Raw genomic sequence first — 19,406 nt, 5'->3', positions numbered from 1 at the left:
GACAAACCCACAGCCAACATTGTCCTCAATGGTGAAAAACTGAAACCATTTCCACTAAGATCAGGAACAAGACAAGGTTGCCCACTCTCACCACTATTATTCAACATAGTTCTGGAAGTCCTAGCCACAGCAATCAGGGAAGACAAAGAAATAAAAGGAATCCAAATCGGAAAAGAAGAAGTAAAGCTGTCACTATTTGCAGATGACATGATACTATACATAGAGAATCCTAAAGATGCTACCAGAAAACTCCTAGAGCTAATCAATGAATTTGGTAAAGTAGCAGGATACAAAATTAATGCACAGAAATCTCTTGCATTTCTATACACTAATGACGAAAAATCTGAAAGTGAAATTAAGAAAACACTCCCATTTACCATTGCAACAAAAAGAATAAAATATCTAGGAATAAACCTACCTAAGGAGACAAAAGACCTGTATGCAGAAAATTATAAGACACTGATGAAAGAAATTAAAGATGATCCAAATAGATGGAGAGATATACCATGTTCCTGGATTGGAAGAATCAACATTGTGAAAATGTCTCTACTACCCAAAGCAATCTACAGATTCAATGCAATCCCTATCAAACTACCACTGGCATTTTTCACAGAACTAGAACAAAAAATTTCACAATTTGTATGGAAACACAAAAGACCCCGAATAGCCAAAGCAATCTTGAGAACGAAAAATGGAGCTGGGGGAATCAGGCTCCCTGACTTCAGACTATATTACAAAGCTTCAGTAATCAAGACAGTTTGGTATTGGCACAAAAACAGAAATATAGATCAATGGAACAGGATAGAAAGCCCAGAGATAAACCCACACACATATGGTCAACTTATCTTTGATAAAGGAGGCAAGCATATACAGTGGAGAAAAGACAGCCTCTTCAATAAGTGGTGCTGGGAAAATTGGACAGGAACATGTAAAAGTATGAAATTAGAACACTCCCTGACACCATGCACAAAAATAAACTCAAAATGGATTAAAGACCTAAGTGTAAGGGCAGACACTATCAAACTCTTAGAGGAAAACATAGGCAGAACACTCTATGACATACATCGCAGCAAGATTCTTTTTGACCCAGCTCCCAGAGAAATGGAAATAAGAACACAAATAAACAAATGGGACCTAATGAAACTGAAAAGCTTTTGCACAGCAAAGGAAACCATAAACAAGACCAAAAGACAACCCTCAGAATGGGAGAAAATATTTGCAAATGAAGCAACTGACAAAGGATTAATCTCCAAGATTTACAAGCAGCTCATGCAGCTCAATAACAAAAAAACGAACAACCCAATCCAAAAATGGGCAGAAGATCTAAATAGACATTTCTCCAAAGAAGATATACAGATGGCCTACAGACACATGAAAGAATGCTCAACATCATTAATCATTAGAGAAATGCAAATCAAAACTACAATGAGATATCATCTCACACCGGTCAGAATGGCCATCATCAAAAAATCTAGAAACAATAAATGCTGGAGAGGGTGTGGAGGAAAGGGAACACTCTTGCACTGTTGGTGGGAATGTAAATTGATACAGCCACTATGGAGAACAGTATGGAGGTTCCTTAAAAAACTACAAATAGAACTACCATACGACCCAGCAATCCCACTACTGGGCATATACCCTGAGAAAACCATAGGTCAAAAAGAGTCATGTACCAAAATGTTCATTGCAGCTCTATTTACAATAGCCAGGACATGGAAGCAACCTAAATGTCCATCGACAGATGAATGGATAAAGAAGATGTGGCACATACATACAATGGAATATTACTCAGCCATAAAAAGAAATGAAATGGAGGTATTTGTAATGAGGTGGATGGAGTTAGAGTCTGTCATACAGAGTGAAGTAAGTCAGAAAGAGAAAAACAAATACAGTATGCTAACACATATATATGGAATCTAAGGGAAAAAAAAAAAAAGGCCATGAAGAACCTAGTGGCAAGACGGGAATAAAGACACAGACCTACTAGAGAATGGACTTGAGGATAGGGGGAGGGGGTGGGGTGAGATGTGACAGGGTAAGAGAGTGTCATGGACATATATACACTACCAAATGTAAAATAGATAGCTAGTGGGAAGCAGCCGCATAGCACAGGGAGATCAGCTCGGTGCTTTGTGACCACCTAGAGGGGTGGGATGGGGAGGGTGGGAGGGAGGGAGATGCAAGAGGGAAGAGAAATGGGAACATATTGTATATGTATAACAGATTCACTTTGTTATAAAGCAGATGCTAACACACTATTGTAAGGCAATTATACTTCAATAAAGATGTTTGGAAAAAAAAAAAAAAGGGTTTTTGTTTACCAACTTTATTTAATCTATCAATACTTTGAACTGGACCATAGCTTCTGATTCTTCTCTGTGCACCCGCTCTGCCTCCCTAATGTTGGTTCATCAGCGAACATCTCTTTCTTAATGCTCTCTTCTCTTGGAAATTAATCTAGGATTTAAATGCTCCCTTGCTTATGTCTGCTATGTGGCTAATGAGAAAGTGGGCTTATAAAAGAGGGGTTTATACAGTTCCGACGGCTGACTCTTTTTTTTTATACAATCAGAATATAATTGACATATAGCATTATATTCATTTCAGGTGTACAACATAATGATTAGATATTTGTATATATTGCAAAATGATCACCACAATAAATCTAGTTAACATCCACCACCACACATAGCTACATATTTTTTTGTGATGAGAACTTGCAAGATTTACTCTCTTAGCAACTTTCAAATATACAATACAGTATTATTAACTATAGTCACCATGCTGTACATTACATCCCCACAATTTATTCATTTTATAACTGGAAGTCTGTACCTTTTGACCTCTTTCACCCATTTTGCACACTCTTCATCCTATACCTCTGGTAACCACTGATCTGTTCTGTGTATCTATGAGCTCTTTTTTTTTTTTTTAAGGTTCCACATATAAGTGAGATCATATGGTATCTGTCTGTCTCACTTAGCATCATTCTTTCAAGGTCATCCATGTTGTTGAGAACATTTTTAATAAGATTTTTAAAAATTACAAAAACAGTAACAGATTTGATGCAATCTCTATCAAAATATCAATGGCATTTTTCACAGAAATAAAATAATTCTAAAATTTGTATGGAAACACAGAAGACCCTGAATAGCCAAAGCAATTTTTGACAAAGAATAACAAAGCTGGACAAATCACACTCCCTGATTTCAAATCTACTACAAAGCTACAGTAGTCAATACAGCATGGTACTGGAACAAAAACACACACACACAGATCAGTGGAACTGAATAGAGAGCCCAGAAATGAACCCATATTTATATGGGCAATTAATCTATAACAAAGGAGGCAAGAATACACAATGGGGAAAAGACAGCCTCTTCAATAAATGATGTTGGGAAAACTGGACAGCTACATGCAAAAGAATTAAACTGGACCACTTTCACATACCATATACAAAAATAAATTCAAAATGGATTAAAAGTAACACCTAAAACCACGAAACTTCTAGAAGAAAACATAGGCAGTATGCTCTTTGACATAAGTCTTAGCAATATTTTTTGGATATGTCTCCTGAGACAATGAAAACAGAGGCAAAAATCAACAAATGGGACTACAGCAAACAAAAAAGCTTTTGCACAGTGAAGGAAACTAACAAAACGAAAAGGGCCACCTACTGAATGGGACAAGATATTTGCAAATGATATATCCAGAAAGGGGTTAATATCCAAAATATACAAAGAACTCATACATCTCAACGCCAGAAAAACAAACAACCAGATTAAAAACTAGCCAGAGGACCGAGACAGACATTTTTCCAAAGAAGACATACAGATGGCCAAGAGGCACATGAAAATATGCTCAACATCACTAATCATCAGGGAAATGCAAGTCAAAACCACAATGAAATTGCACCTCACACCTTTCAGAATGGCTATTATCAAAAGACAACAAATAAGTGCTGGTGAGGATGTGGAGAAAAGGGAACCCTCGTGTACTGCTGATGAGAATATATATGGAATATAGTATGAAGGTTCCTCAAAAACTTGAAACTAAAACTACCATACAATCCAGCAATTCCACTTCTGGGTATTTATCTGAAGAAAATGAAAACACTAATTAGGAAAGATATATGTACCCCTATGTTCATTGCAGCATTATTTACAATAGCAAGATATGGAAGCAATCTAAGTGCCCATCAATAGATAAATGGATAAAGATGTGGTGTATATATATAATGAAATACTACTTGGCCATAAAAAAGAATGAAATCTTGCCATTTGCAACAACACGGGTGGACCTAGAGGGTATTATGCTAAGTGGAATAGAAAGACAAATACTGTATGATTTCACTTATGGGTGCAATCTAAAAACAAAACAAAATAAATGAACAAACATAACCAAACAGAAACAGAGTAACAGATACAGAGAACAAACAGGTGGCGGCCAGAAAGGAGGGGGTAGGGAGGAGGAGAGAAATAGGTGAGGGGGAAGAGGTATAAACTTCCAGTTGCAAAATAAATGAGTCATGGGTATGAAATGTACAGTGTAGGGAATACAGTCAGTAATTACATAAGATCTTTGCATGGTGACAGAAGACAACTAGACTTATCATGGAGATCATTTTGAAATATATAGAAATATAGAATCACTATGTTGTATACCAGGAGCTAATGCAGTGTAAGTAGGTCAATTATACTTCAAAAACAAACAAACTCATAGGAAAATATGATCAGATTTCTGGCTACCAGAGGCAGGAGGTTGGGGGAAAGGGAATTAGATGAAGGTAGTCAAAAGGTACAAACCTCCAGTTATAAGATAAATAAGTACTAGGAATGTAATGCACAACATGATAAAGATAATTAACACTGCTGTACATTATAAATGAAAGTTGCTAAGGGAGTAAAGCCTGAGAATTCTCATCACAAGGAAAACAGTTTTTTTCTACTTCTTTAATGTTGTATCTATATGAGATGATAGATGTTCACTAAACCTACTTGATATTCATTTCATGACGTATGTAAGTCAAATCATTATGTTGTACACCTTAAAATTATATAGTTCTGTATGTAATTATATTTCAGTAAAGCTGGAAAAAAACAAAAAAACAATATATGCTCACAACAGAAAAATAATCTCGATAATTGAGAAAATTACACAATGAGAATCTTGGAATACTACCCTTAATAGTCACCAGAGCAAGCAAAGCCGCAGTCTGAGAGAAAGGCTTTTATGCCATGAAGAAAAGAAACAAAATGAACACATTTATAAAGCTTCCCAAATTGTCCATCACAAATGACCAAGGCTTATGGCAGACCTGGTTTCTGGATTGATGATATGAATCTACTCATTTATTTTACTTAAGAGAAAAACAGAAAAAAGTGTCTGTCATAAGATCAATAAGCCCAGAGTGAAAAACAGGTTTCCTCAAACAAATTCAGGATGATAAAGAATTTCATAAAATAAAACCCAGAAATTCCTTCTTCTATAGACATTCAAAACACCAAAACTGACAACATGCGGTTTTTGTTTTTGAATATGAAGAAAATATGGGTGAAAGCCTTTAGAATAAAGGGATAGAGAAGATTTTTCTAAGCATGCCACAAAAGTGTAAACACATAAAACATAACTCCATGTGACAACAACTCAACAGGCTGAAATACATAAACCCTATGAGTATCCTTTGTAATAAAATTATAATAGCACCTTCCTGGGTTCGGTGAGTCATTCTAATGAATTATCAAACCTTAGAGGGGTTGGTTGTGGAAAACTCCCAAGACTGGTAGCCAGCTGATAAGAGGTGCCGGTGGGCGGGGGGGACACCCCACCCCCTCAGACTTGCAGCTAGAGTCTGCAGTAGGGGCAGTCTTGTGGAGGATGGGTGCCCTTAACCTGAGGGTCTGTACTAACTCCAGGGAGTTAGTGTCAAGACTGTACTGTAGCACACCCAGCTCATGTCACCAGCTGGGTTGACAAAGAATAGTAACCATCCTAAGTAATAATATAATACTATTCTCTATAACTGACACTCCTGAGAGGAAAGCAAACGTCATAATATGGTAAATGACCAATAGCTTTGTTGATAGGTTTGTGATTTTTCTACTATAAACAATAAAGGGCAAGAAATGTTTATCCTTCTTGAGTACCCAAATGCGTCCTTATCTGTGCCATTCATGCAACTCTCCCAAGCTATGTCTCCCCACACATTGTGTACCTCTATTAAAGCACTCATTACTATGTGCTGCATTTGTCTATGCCTCTCTCTCATATGCTAGACTGTGAATTCCAAAGCAGGGACTACATCTTATTCACCTTTGTATTCTCAGAGCCTACCACAGTGCCTAGAGAGTGGCAGAATGCCGTAAGTTTGGTGAATGAACGAGTCAGTCATCAAATAGCTCTGTCCATAAAAAATCACTTCTGTAAAGGAACGTGCTTGAAAGGGTGCTTTGGTTTGAAACTTCATAGTAATTTTTGCCTCTTCCCTCTCTTTATTCAACTAAATACTGTGTCTTATAGATCAAAGAGATAAGTGACCTCTGCAGGTAAATAGTAAATAAAAATACGGATTCCTTCATATACAATAAGAAAAAAAAGGATGGTGTCAAATATTCTTTTTCTCTTCTTTTAGATCTTTGTGGTTAGAAATACGGTTTGAAGGACTAACTCTTCTCCTTAGTCAAAATACTATTATCCTTCTTATAACAACTGATTCACTCACCTTTTAATCTAGCATCGCCACCAAAGGCACCACAGCCCCAGTTTCCTGTGGCCACTGCAGAAAGATTCTCTGAAGAAACTCCAGGACGAAGAAATCCACAGTAAGCCTGCAGGATGAAAGAAATATCAAAGCACGTGAATGACTAGACACTAACAGTATTTCTGACTGATGTACTAGGATCAGTATCCATTATAAAGCTTATGTTATCTCTCTCTCCTCTTTTTTTCCTAGGGGCCAAAGTAGAGGGGAAAAAGAGAAAATCCTGGGATTACACAAGGAAGAGAGTAAGAAATGATCAGTTCTATTATTTATTTGCTTTGATGCTGGGCAAATCAAAGCCCTTAAACCATTACAGGTCTCAGTTTCTTTTTCCAATTCAAACAAATATGAAGGAAAATATCAGAAATATTTTAAGAACTAATGAAATCCCAATCACAAACCACAAGGGACTAAAGGACAGAAAGGCATTTAAGACACTGTTTTATTTGAAAACTTTTGATTACCATTTTTTTCATTAAGGTAAAGAGTTACTACTATTATGCTTCCTCACCACTCTCTCTGAATTATTGGCACTTAGATTAATAACTGTGATTAGCTTTTAAATGTGCTTCCTGCCACTGAAATGCTTAAACAACTATATATAAAATGAGCAAGTAACTATATATAAAAAGGATTCCTATACCTGGTTACAAGATAACCTTTAATATCCGTTCCAGCTCCAAGATTCTCTAGTTTCACAGCTCTGTTTTAAGCTAGAATATTTTAAAATTTGCCAGTAACCTGAGAAAAGTACAATATATCCTGAGGATGCTAAGTTTTAATTAAATGAACAGCTCATTTTGTATATGAGAAGACTGCAGTTTAAGGTCCCAGAGTCTCTTATTTCTATTTCTTTGCTGTCAGACAAGCTGGTCTTTCTGCCTCCAAAGGGTTCTTACTTTTCTGAAACTATCAGAGTATATTAAGAGGTTTAAAATAATAGCAAAGCAAATCTCCCCTGGGCTTTCTCAAGTACCAAACAAAGCCTAAAATATAGCTTATGTATAATAGTAAATAAAATATAAAGAATGATGTGTGACAAATGTTCCCAGAGAAAAACCAAGGATAAAGAAAGATGCTTCTATGAAACCCACACATAGAAATACTGTAAATTGCTCTCTGAAGTTGCTACAAGGGTATAAAAATGTATTTTATACCTGTCTGGGTGGATTAACAAGGCTATTCCTTCCACCCCCTCCTAGGCTGTAAATCCTGACAGATATTAATTATAAGTTGGTACCAGACCATTACTCAACACTGTGGTACAGAGCTTACACTAGAACTCACAAATTACCTGTATAATCAGATGCATGGAGCATCTGAAAATCTCTTTCAGGTCAAAACTATCAAAGAGCTCAATTTTTTTGAGTAGGTTCTTGAAAGATACAGTCTCTGCCTTTATGCCAACGAGGGGGTGAACAGACTTTCTGTCAGAATAGACATAACTTTGCCACTTGCTTTCCTGTCAAATTCTCCAAATATGCCTAGATGAAGAGGAAGATTTCTTAGCCTCCTAGTTTGTGTCATCTCTGTTTGATACCATCAGAATGGTTTTAGTTTCTTTCACACTGCTATCTCTACATATCTGGGCTAACTTTTCTTTAATGAGCAAAAATAGCTTAGTAAAACTAAAGCCTAACAACAGAGAATTTGAAATATTTAGATTATTAGAAGCAAAATCTAACCAATTTTACTTAAAAAAAAAATCTATCTTGAAAAATGACCATAACCAAAAAAAACCTATAAAACTGAAATTAACCTGCATTTGGTGTTTTGATTAAGTAAAATAAAACTTTAAAAAGGTAATCAGAGAGAATGTCATGGACATATATACACTACCAAATGTAAAATAGATAGCTAGTGGGAAGCAGCCGCATAGCACAGGGACATCAACTCGGTGCTGTGTGACCACCTAGAGGGGTGGGATGGGGAGGGTGGGAGGGAGGGAGATGCAAGAGGGAAGAGATATGGAAACATATGTATATGTATAACTGATTCACTTTGTTATAAAGCAGAAACTAACACACCATTGTAAAGCAATTATACTTCAATAAAGATGTTTAAAAAAAAGTAATCAGATAAATGATATAAAATACTTACACAGTAATTAGGTATAAAGAATAACTGTGATGATTAAATACAAAATTCTTTTTTATTGAAGTATAATTGATTTACAATATTATATTAGTTTCAGGTGTACAGCAGAGTGATTCAGTATTTTTACAGAATATACTCAATTAAAAGTTATTACAAGATAATGGCTGTAACTCCCTGTGCTATACAATATATCCTTGATGCTTATCTATTTTATACATAGTAGTTTGTATCTCTTAATCCCATACCCCTAACATGCCCCTCCCCGCCTTCTCTCTCCCCTTTGGTAACCACTAGTTTGTTTTCTGTATCTGTGAGTCTGTTTCTGTTTTGCATATACATTCATTTGTATGATTTTTTAGATTCCACATGTAAGTGATATACAGTATTTGTCTTTCTCTGTCTAACTTATTTCACCAAGCATAATATTCTCTAGGTCCATCCACTTTGCTGTAAAAGGCAGAATTTCATTCTTTTTTATGGCTGAGAAATATTTCATTGTATACATTATCCATTTGTCTGTTGACGGGCAGGGCACTTGGGTTGCTTCCATATCTTGGCTACTGTTACAAAATTCTTTTATTCTGTTTGAACCAACCATTTCTCTATGATGGCCTAGTTGGGTGGGATGGGGGGCGCGGAGGGAGGGAGGACATTATATAATGTAAATACATTATACTGTTTGCTAAATTAATAATTTAACAATTTTTGTCCTAAAGAGTTGTTCATGACTTCCCTGGTGGTGCAGTGGTTAAGAATCCGCCTGCCAATGCAGGGGACACGGGTTCGAGCCCCGGTCCAGGAAGATCCCACATGCCGTGGAGCAACTAAGCCTGTGCACAACAACTACTGAGCCTGTGCTCTAGAGTCCGCGAGCCACAACTACTGGGCCCAAGTGCCACAACAACTGAAGCCCGTGTGCCTAGAGCCCATGCTCCACAACAAGAGAAGCCACCACAATGAGAAGCCCACGCACTGCAACGAAGAGTAGCCCCTGCTCTCTGCAACTAGAGAAAGCCTGTGCACAGCAACAAAGACCCAAGGCAGCCAAAAATAAAATAAATAAATAATTTTAAAAAAGAGTTGTTTATATGAAATCAATCTACCATACTCGTCTAACTTAAACTAATACATAGTTGGTATTGATAATGATTTTCTGATGTTTTAGAATACTGTGATTTCTTAAAAACAAACATAACATAAAAAGTTCCTTAAGAATCTTTTGCAAGAGAATAAAATAATATTAATTAAGTCTTAAAATTATACTTAGATTCAGTAACAATAATTTTATAAATTTCTTCTTTTGTAAATTTCTTTTATTTGATTAAATAACAACTGTACAAAGATGTTTACTACATTATATATAATAGAGAAAAAACTTGGGACCACCTCTTAGTTCAAAAACAGTAGCTAAGTCCTAGTATATCAATCCAACCAATTTTATGGCCATTACACATATTATTATGGGGATTTCCCTGTCAGTCCAATGGTTAAGACTCTGTGCTTCCCCTGCAAGGGGCACTGGTTCAATCCCTGGTCAGGGTACTAAGATCCCTCATGCCATGTGGTGCAGCCAAAAACAGATAGATAGATAGATAGATAGATTTAAAAAGATCAAATTTATTTAAAAAAACATTATCATGAAGATCATTAGAAAGTATGAAAAATACTTACAATTTATGGATAAATTAAATAGATAAATACAATATTATAGGTAACTTCTGCACACATTTATATGAAAATTAGTATTCATTTGGAAAGACCTACAAAAATGAAAACAATTATTTGAAAGGTAAAATTATAGATGATTTTTTATCTTTAAAATAATTGTAACATTAGTAAATTGATTTTGCCTTTTTAAGATGCAATATAGGGACTTCCCTGGTGGCACAGTGGTTAAGAATCCGCCTGCTAATGCAGGGGGACACGGGTTCAAACCCTGGTCCGGGAAGATCCCACATGCCGCGGAGCAACTAAGCCCATGCACAACTACTGAGCCTGTGCTCTAGAGCCCACGAGCCACAACTACTGAAGCCCACGCACCACAACAAAGAGTAGCCCCCGCTTGCCGCAACTACAGAAGAGCCCGTGTGCAGCAACAAAGACCCAACGCAGCCAAAGATAAATTTAAAAAAATAAGTATAAATAAACAAATAAAAAATTTTTTAAAAGATGCAATATAAAATGAAAACACCATGTAGACCTTAGGTTTCTCATGTGTGAAATCAAAGATTAGATTAGGTTTCTCTATGGTTATCCTGATTCTATACATTGAGAAACTTAAGGGAAAGCTCATTAAAAATGAGACATTTTGAACTAATATTCCTGAAAAGTAAAGTAACACAGACTTCAAGAAGATTATAAATGATCAAATGTTGAGCTTCTTAGAAATAGCAGCAGCAAATATTGATCAGTTGTGTTAATCAAGCTCTGATTTAATAACAATCCCCTTCCAAATGTGGTGATAACAACAAAAAAAACATGACTTGAATGAAATAAAACTTCTATTGCCAGGTTATTTAAAGACTCAGTCTTTTTCTATAAAGTATGTCTCATAAGGACTCTATATTGTACAAATAAATGTTTTTCAGTGTTGGTAATACTTACAACTAACTTAACCTATTCACATATACCAAGGCTTCACATCTTTAAAATTTCTGGTGTCTTTGAGGATGGGAAACTGAAGGTTAGTGCTATCCAAGTAAATGTAGAGAATATCAGTTAGCCATGGGCAATTTAAAAAGAGATTTATTTATGTCCAGGGTTATCTTTTAATAAGATCATATTTATAGATAATTTCTAAAAGTGAATGATCTAGCTCCTCCAGGAAAGCATTTGTGGGAATATAAATGTTATCATGAAAAAAAAGGGAACCTTTAAGACTTCCCTAGTGGCACAGTAGTTAAGAATCTGCCTGCCAATGCAGGGGACACGGGTTCGAGCCCTGGTCTGGGAAGATCCCACATGCTGCGGAGCAACTAAGCTCGTGCGCCACAGCTACTGAGCCTGAGCTCTAGAGCCTGCAAGCCACAACTACTGAGCCCACGTGCCGCAACTACTGAAGCCCATGCGCCTATAGCCCATGCTCTGCAACAAGAGAAGCCACCGTCAACGAGAAGCCCACGCACCGCAACGAAGAGTAGCCCCTGCTTGCTGCAACTAGAGACAGCCCGCGTGCAGCAACAAAGACCCAACGCAGCCATAAATAAATAAATAAATAAATTTTACAAAATGTTAAAAAAAAAAGGGAGCCTTTAAATGTGTGTTAATGTATGATAATGGTTAAATACATTTCCTTTTCATATGCTTCTCTCCAAACTTTTCATGTATTTCTCTGCCATAACAAAATATCATGGACTGAGTGACTTAAATAATAGACATTAATTTTCTCACAGTTTTGGAGACTAGAAGTTCAAGATCAAGGTGTCAGCATGTTTGATTTCATTTGAGACCTCTCTCCTTGGCTTGCAGATGGTCACCTTCATGCTGTGCCCTCACAGGATCTTTATCCTGTGGGCATGCACCCCTGATTTTTTTTTGTATGCCCTAATCTCCTCTTCTATTAGGATACTAGTTAGATTGGATTAGGGCGCTCCCTGGCATCATTTTAACTTAATCATATCTCTATACATTCTGACCTACTGGGGTAAGGGTTTCAACATATGAATTGTGGGCAGGCGGCGGGGGTTGGGGGGGAACCCATACCTACTGCTTATATAAATGTCTTCTAGTATTAATGACCATGTGACAAATTCACATACACATCTGATGAAAAGCTAAATATAAATCTTATTCTACTTGATATGCTATGTAATAAAAACATCATGTGCTTGGAGACAACTGCTTTAAGGCAAGAGTTTAGAACAGTGAAAGCAAGCTCACAATTAAAAGGTACCTAATATAATAAAAGATATTCCTCAGTAATATCAGGTAAAAGAGAAATTATATCTGTTGATATATCAAAGAATAGTCTTTTTGGATAGCTTTTATGAGGAATTACTTAAAAGAAAAATGGAATCTGTGTGTAAGTTGAACTTTGGAAAATAGTGCATTTACTCTTCAAACTTTTATGAGATTCCTTTGAGAACTTCAAACATTAAAATAACCTAATAAATTATATACTAAAAAAACATATTTAACAGTAAATTAGATTCTTAGTACATTAGAATATGATAATAAATGTAATTATATTTGAAATATCTACTAACTTTTAAGTGTACTAAAGTCTTTCTGGATTATTTGGTTATTTTACTAACAATATGAGAGGCAAGGCGGTTGAGCTGGGATAAGCAGAGCACCATAGAGAGGCCATTCCTGTGGTAAGACCCAGGGAAAAGATGTGAAGATGATATACTGAACGCCACACATGCCAATCCAAGGGCAGTCCCAGTCCACCTGCAATGATACACCTAGTCTGCTGTCATTCCCAGAAGTCTGTGTAGGAATTGGCACATGGGTAGTCATGCAAAACCACAACCTCATTATCTTAATAATGAATTTCATGACCAAATCCTACTCATGGAAGTTAAACAATGGTTTTCAGAACTGGGTCAGTCTTCTTGGCTGTGAGAGTAATATGAGGAACTAAAGAAGACATCAACTGTTTTGGTAAGGCCCTATCTATCTAGAGAATAGACTTAGAACACTATTGTATGACAGTTTATTTGCTATGGTTAACAGTAGTAAAACTTTAAACTAACAATAGGTCTGGCTCATTTTTCTATTTCTGTAACACAATGAAAAAAAAAGAAAATGACTATAGGAGACAAAACTAAGTAGCACAGAAAACTACAGATTCCATCATAAATATGTCAAATTACCAAATAAATAAATAATTTACATGTCAATCTTACCTATACTAGAACAATAGTGACTCAACTTTCATGGTTTATCTGTTTTAATCCTGATAAGCACACCTTGTAGAGAAAAATGTCACTGGGCAGGTTTGATAAAAACTTTCAGGGTTCATTCATTTCTATATGGTTTTACAATGATAATGTTCCAAAGCAACTAAATGTACTTGATGAGATAAATGCATGTGTGGGGCTTCATATCAAGTAACAGTCTATCTGGCATCAGTAATCAAACAATTACGAAATGGAAAGTACATCCTGTACAAGCTGACAGACCCATTAAATCAGGAGAGCTGTGGGCAGACGTACTGACACTGCAAGAATTACCAGAAAGCATTAATTTCAGCATTAATAAAATGGCAGTAAATAGATGACAGCTGCCAGATGAACTAAGAAATAAGGTTACTGGCCTTGTTAAGCTCGCGTCTGATTTTCTCAGGCACAAACTGGTCGAGGTAGCGTCTGAAGTGAAGGGCATCGATGGCAACGATTTCAGTGCCGCGCCGCTGCCAGTCGTCCCTGGGGCAGGACAGATGGGGGGAAATGAGGAATGGGGAAAGGTACTCACAAAATAAAACCCTCACAAGGGTCAGGTTTCTGAGACTTTGGCAGGGTTAATACATTACAAACAAACCAGTGGGTATATATCTCAGCAAATCAGGAGGGTAGAAAAACACCATTTTATTTTTAAATTCCAAGGCATACATAATGTGGACTGCCAGGCATTAAACAGTAAAATGAAAAAATAGTACGTATTATAAACAGACACATCATTAACAATGAGTCTTCGAGGTTAAAAGATTTTGGGGGCAAATGAAAGGAATTTAGTTCTTTGTTTTCCTCCAATACTAAAGACATGGCTTTGTATCTCAACAACAGCGCATTCCTCCTTTGTTCTGAAAGAACTGCTCTAAGTCAATGAGTTTGTAACATCACCACTTATTGTCCAAGAATGAATCCCAATAAGTCAAGTTCTGTAAAAAATGTGTAATAATTCAGTACAAAATTCTACCCTACTGTGCTCAGTTGCTGACTGGGCAAAACTATTTTTAAAAAGGCAAAGAAATCAAAGCAGACGATAACAATTTGCTCATGGAGACAGGAAAAACTGGCTGAGATGGTGATTCTGGAAATGTGAAATTCCAAATATTTCATCTCTTTATAAACATGCATATACTGATATGGCAGTCAACTTTTCACACTGAAGAATACCCACAGAAACCTTCATGTTAGTCTGTAAATAATTATCAGGAATTAAACATTCACATAGATAATTGTTGCAACCACATATTTTAACCAAAACAAAGGGAAAGAGACTAGGGACTAGACATTACAAAGATAAGGTTGTATGGCTACACAGGCAATAGCTGATTCTTTCTGCCACAATGGCTCTTTTGCATTGAAACACACATACATAGGCCACACACATTTTCTGTAAAAATTTACCTCTGGTAAACCAACTTAGTGGGGAAGCAAAAATGTCAAAGTGTAAAAATATATTTCAGTAAGAACTAGGAGACTGCAGCAGCAATATTCAACATAGGTTCTGCTATCAACTGTTTGTGGCATTAGGCAAATTGTCCCAGCATAGGTTTCCCCCACTTAACCTAATCTCACAGAAAAGGTAAGGATAACTAAATAAGCTGTTTAAAGGCTTTAAGCTCTAATTAGTTTGACCTTGGAAGTTAACTTCCACTGGCTGCTTACAATTAGCAGCTGAGCTGTGCCTTTCTTCTTGGTTTAGACATTTGGCTTTTCTCTGTTGTTCCCTTTGGTATATGGAGATGGTGATACTGTTTTAACTACTAATGAAACTGTACTATTGAATTTAAGAATAAAATTATATTTCTGAAATAAGAATAGATGGAAGACAGACTGCACCAGGGTCAAACCCACATTCCTTAGCTTTTGACCATGAGATGCTAACGTCAGAAATGAACTCACCTTTCACTCCTATCTTCATGGCTCCGGGCCCAACGGTATGTTTCGGCATAGCCTGTGTATTCACTGTACTGTTCAGTACCTGAAACAAATAATCTGCCACTATTATTTTTCAGAAAAAAATTTCTTTTTTCTTTTTGAATTTTATTTTATTTTTTTTCTACAGCAGGTTCTTATTAGATATCTATTTTATACATATTAGTGTATGTATGTCAATCCCAATCTCCCAATTCATCCCACCACCACTGCCCCCAGAAAAAAATTTCTTAAGAACTGCACCTTCTAAAGGGTCTCTGTTAGGAAACAAACAAATAAAAAAACCCTCCTGATCTTAATGACTTGTTATTACTTCCCATAAAGAAAAAAATGATGCCTCCAAATGCCACCGCAATTACCATACAGTGAATGAATGTCCCAATCAACAAAGAAAACAAAATGTCTGTCATACTCATTTTTTTCTTTTATAAGGAGTACATAAAGATTGTGTTTTATAAAAGTCCACTGTCTTCAATGTCAGTGATCAGATGGTTTATTTGTGTTGTTGAAAAAATAAATTTTACATAAAAACATTCCCTAAGAAAAGTGTCAATAAAATTAAACTTAGGATTTGAATATCAACAGCCAAGGTACTTCAAAGGACTTTGTAAAACTAGGATATTATGCCTGAGAAGACAGGGAGGGAAAAAAGCATAATTAACATTCATCTGATGAGAAGATGTACCAAGCTTGGCACATAACATAGATTTCTAATTCATTGGACCTGAACATATCAAAAGGGATGGTGTCAAAAGTGTTCTATTTGGGGCTTCCCTGGTGGCGCAGTGATTGAGAATCTGCCTGCTAATGCAGGGACATGCGTTCGAGCCCTGGTCTGGGAAGATCCCACATGCCGCGGAGCAACTAGGCCCGTGAGCCACAACTACTGAGCCTGCGCGTCTGGAGCCTGTGCTCCGCAACAAGAGAGTCCGCAATAGTGAGAAGCCCGCGCACCGCGATGAAGAGTGGCTCCCGCTTGCCACAACTAGAGAAAGCCCTCACACAGAAACGAAGACCCAATACAGCCAAAAATAAATAAATTAATTTTTTTTAAAAAAAGTGTTCTATTTAACTAAGTAAATAAGCTCATTCCAACTCCTATGGTCAACTCAATAATTACTTGACCTGATAAGAATCAACAAAACAGTAAAATTAAAAGCTGAAAACCTTGAGGAAGATTATACTTTTCACATATTAAAAAAAAAAAAAAAGAAACAAGACAACATTGAGAACTAAGATTAATGATATTTTTAGTATAGCTGACTCTCAAACAAATGGGTTTGAACTGCACGGGTTCCCTTACACTGTAGATTTTTTTCAATAGTAAATACTACAGTACTAGACAATCTGCAGTTGGTTGAATCCACAGAGGTGGTCCCCATATATGAAGGAAATGTGTATTCAAAGGGCTGACTGAAGTTATATACACATATAAGTTATAAGCGAATTTTACAGTACTACTTTTCTCTTCAAAAGATACACTTCAGTGGGATTCCTACCAAACTGAATAAACTGAATCTAGTTATGAAGAAACACTGGACAAACCCCCCAAAAGAGATATTCTACCAAGTAACTGGCTTCAATGTTTTAAAAATATCAAGGTGAACAAACACAAGGTTGAGAAACTGTCCCAGTTTAAAGGATACATGACAAGTCTATTCAAGGTCTGATCCTGGATTGGACTGTAGACTGGGTGGGGGGAAAGCTACAAAAGATATAATTAGGATAATTGATAGAATATTGACTAGGGATTAGCTAATAGTATTTTATCAATGTTCAATTTCCTAATTTTGATTAACTATGCTGTGCTAATGTAAGAGAATGTCCTAGTTCTTAGGAAATATACAATAAAATATTTGGGGTAAAAGGGCAGAATGTCTCCAATATACTCCTAGTTCAGGAAAAGAAAATAGAGAAAGAATGATATAGCAGATGGGGCAGAAATGTAAACTGGTGAATCTGAGTGAAAATTATATGGAAATTCCTTGTATTATTCTTGCAACTTTTCTGTAGATCTGAAAATTTTCATACATACACAAATATAAACATAGATATACAATATAAGTAAATATTAAATAAAGCTATGAAAAATACTATTCTATTTTTATAAATGATTAAAATATTCCATAATAAAAACTTAAAAGATTTAAACTCAATACTAGAGTTTCTAGTCTATTACTGAGCACACTGTTTCTTAAAAATAATTTTTCAAAATTTTAAATAATTTACAGTTTACTTACTATAAATTCACCTAGTATTTTGGGTAAGATAGTCTGCTACAAATCAAGAAACTAACTACAAAATTAATGTTTTCTTATGTCAGGCTTCCTTGACACTGTAAGTAGAGTTGGTTGTTCCTTCTTTGTGCTCTGCAGTACTCTGCATACAGCATCAGCAGAGCAATTAACATATTAAACTGCAATCTGCAAATCAATTATATTTCTACACAGTATCAACGAGCAGTCAAAAACTGAAATTTTAAAACTACATTTACAATAACAAAAAATATGAAATACTCAGAGATAAGTCTGAGAAAATGTAAAAGAAGTATACAATAAAAAGTATGTAATATGACTGAGAGAAATTAAATAAGACCTAAATAAACATAAAGATATCTCATTCATGTGTCAAAGACTAAATATTGTTAAGAAGTCAAGTTTTCCCACATACAGATGGCCAATAGGTGCATGAAAAGATGCTCAACATTTCTAATTATAAGAGAAATGCAAATCAAAACTACAATGAGGTACCACCTCACAATGGTCAGAATGGCCATCATTAAAAAGTCTACAAATAACAAATGCTGGAGAGGGTATGGAAAAAAGGGAACCCTCTAACACTGTTCGTGGGAATGTAAATTGGTGCAGCCACTATGGAGAACAGTATGGAGGTTCCTCAAAAAACTAAAAATAGAGTTGCCGTATGATCTAGCAATCCCACTCCTGGGCATATACCCAGACAAAACTATAATTCAAAATGATATATGCACCCCTATGTTCATAGCAGCACTATTTACAATAGCCAAGACATGGAAACAACCAAAATGTCCATTGACAGATGAATGGATAAAGAAGACGTGGTATTTATATATAGTCCATATATATATAATGGACTATTACTCAGCCATCAAAAAGAATGATATAACGCCATTTACAGCAACATGGATGGACCTAGAGATTATCATACTAAGCGAAGTAAGTCAGAGAAAGACAAATACCATATGATATCACATATATGTGGAATCTAAAATATGACACAAATGAACATATCTACAAAACAGAAACAGACTCTATGGAGAACAGACTGTGATTGTCAAGGAGAAGGGATAGGAGAGGGAAAGAATGGGAGTTTGGGATTAGCAGAGGCAAACTATTATTTGTAGGATGGATAAAGAACAAGGTCCTATTGTATAGCACAGGGAACTATATTCAATATCCTCTGACAAACCATAATGGAAAAGAATATGAAAATGTGTGTGTGTGTGTGTGTGTGTATAATTGAGTCACTTTGCTGTACAGAAGAAATTAATACAACATTGTAAATCAACTATACTTCAATAAAATTTTTTTAAAGAGTCATCTTCCCAAATTGATCTATAGATTCAAAACAATCTTAATTAAAATTCATCAAGTTTTGTAGATATTGACAAACTCATTCTAAAATTCAACAAACAACTCTGAAGAAGAACAAAGTTAGAGGACTCACACTGCCTGATTTCAAGA

At 35.9% G+C, this 19,406-nt stretch overlaps 1 protein-coding gene across 4 annotated transcripts in view; it reads right to left on the bottom strand.

Annotated features, from left to right (window-relative positions):
• Positions 1-19,406, bottom strand: part of PARG (poly(ADP-ribose) glycohydrolase) — a 119,471-nt gene that overhangs the window by 14,921 nt on the left and 85,144 nt on the right. For all 4 annotated transcript variants that reach the window (XM_057530707.1, XM_057530704.1, XM_057530705.1 and 1 more), the window contains 3 exons: positions 15,652-15,730; positions 14,118-14,226; positions 6,722-6,827 (listed from right to left, as the gene is read on the bottom strand). In XM_057530707.1, coding sequence (XP_057386690.1) covers positions 6,722-6,827; positions 14,118-14,226; positions 15,652-15,730 — 294 coding nt within the window. The remainder of the gene's footprint in view (positions 1-6,721; positions 6,828-14,117; positions 14,227-15,651; positions 15,731-19,406) is intronic.

The sequence above is a fragment of the Balaenoptera acutorostrata genome, chromosome 16 (genome assembly GCF_949987535.1).
Source record: "Balaenoptera acutorostrata chromosome 16, mBalAcu1.1, whole genome shotgun sequence".
Lineage (NCBI taxonomy): Eukaryota > Metazoa > Chordata > Mammalia > Artiodactyla > Balaenopteridae > Balaenoptera > Balaenoptera acutorostrata.
The sequence above is the reverse complement of the archived record's forward strand: the minus strand, read 5'-3'. Positions and strand labels throughout refer to the sequence as shown.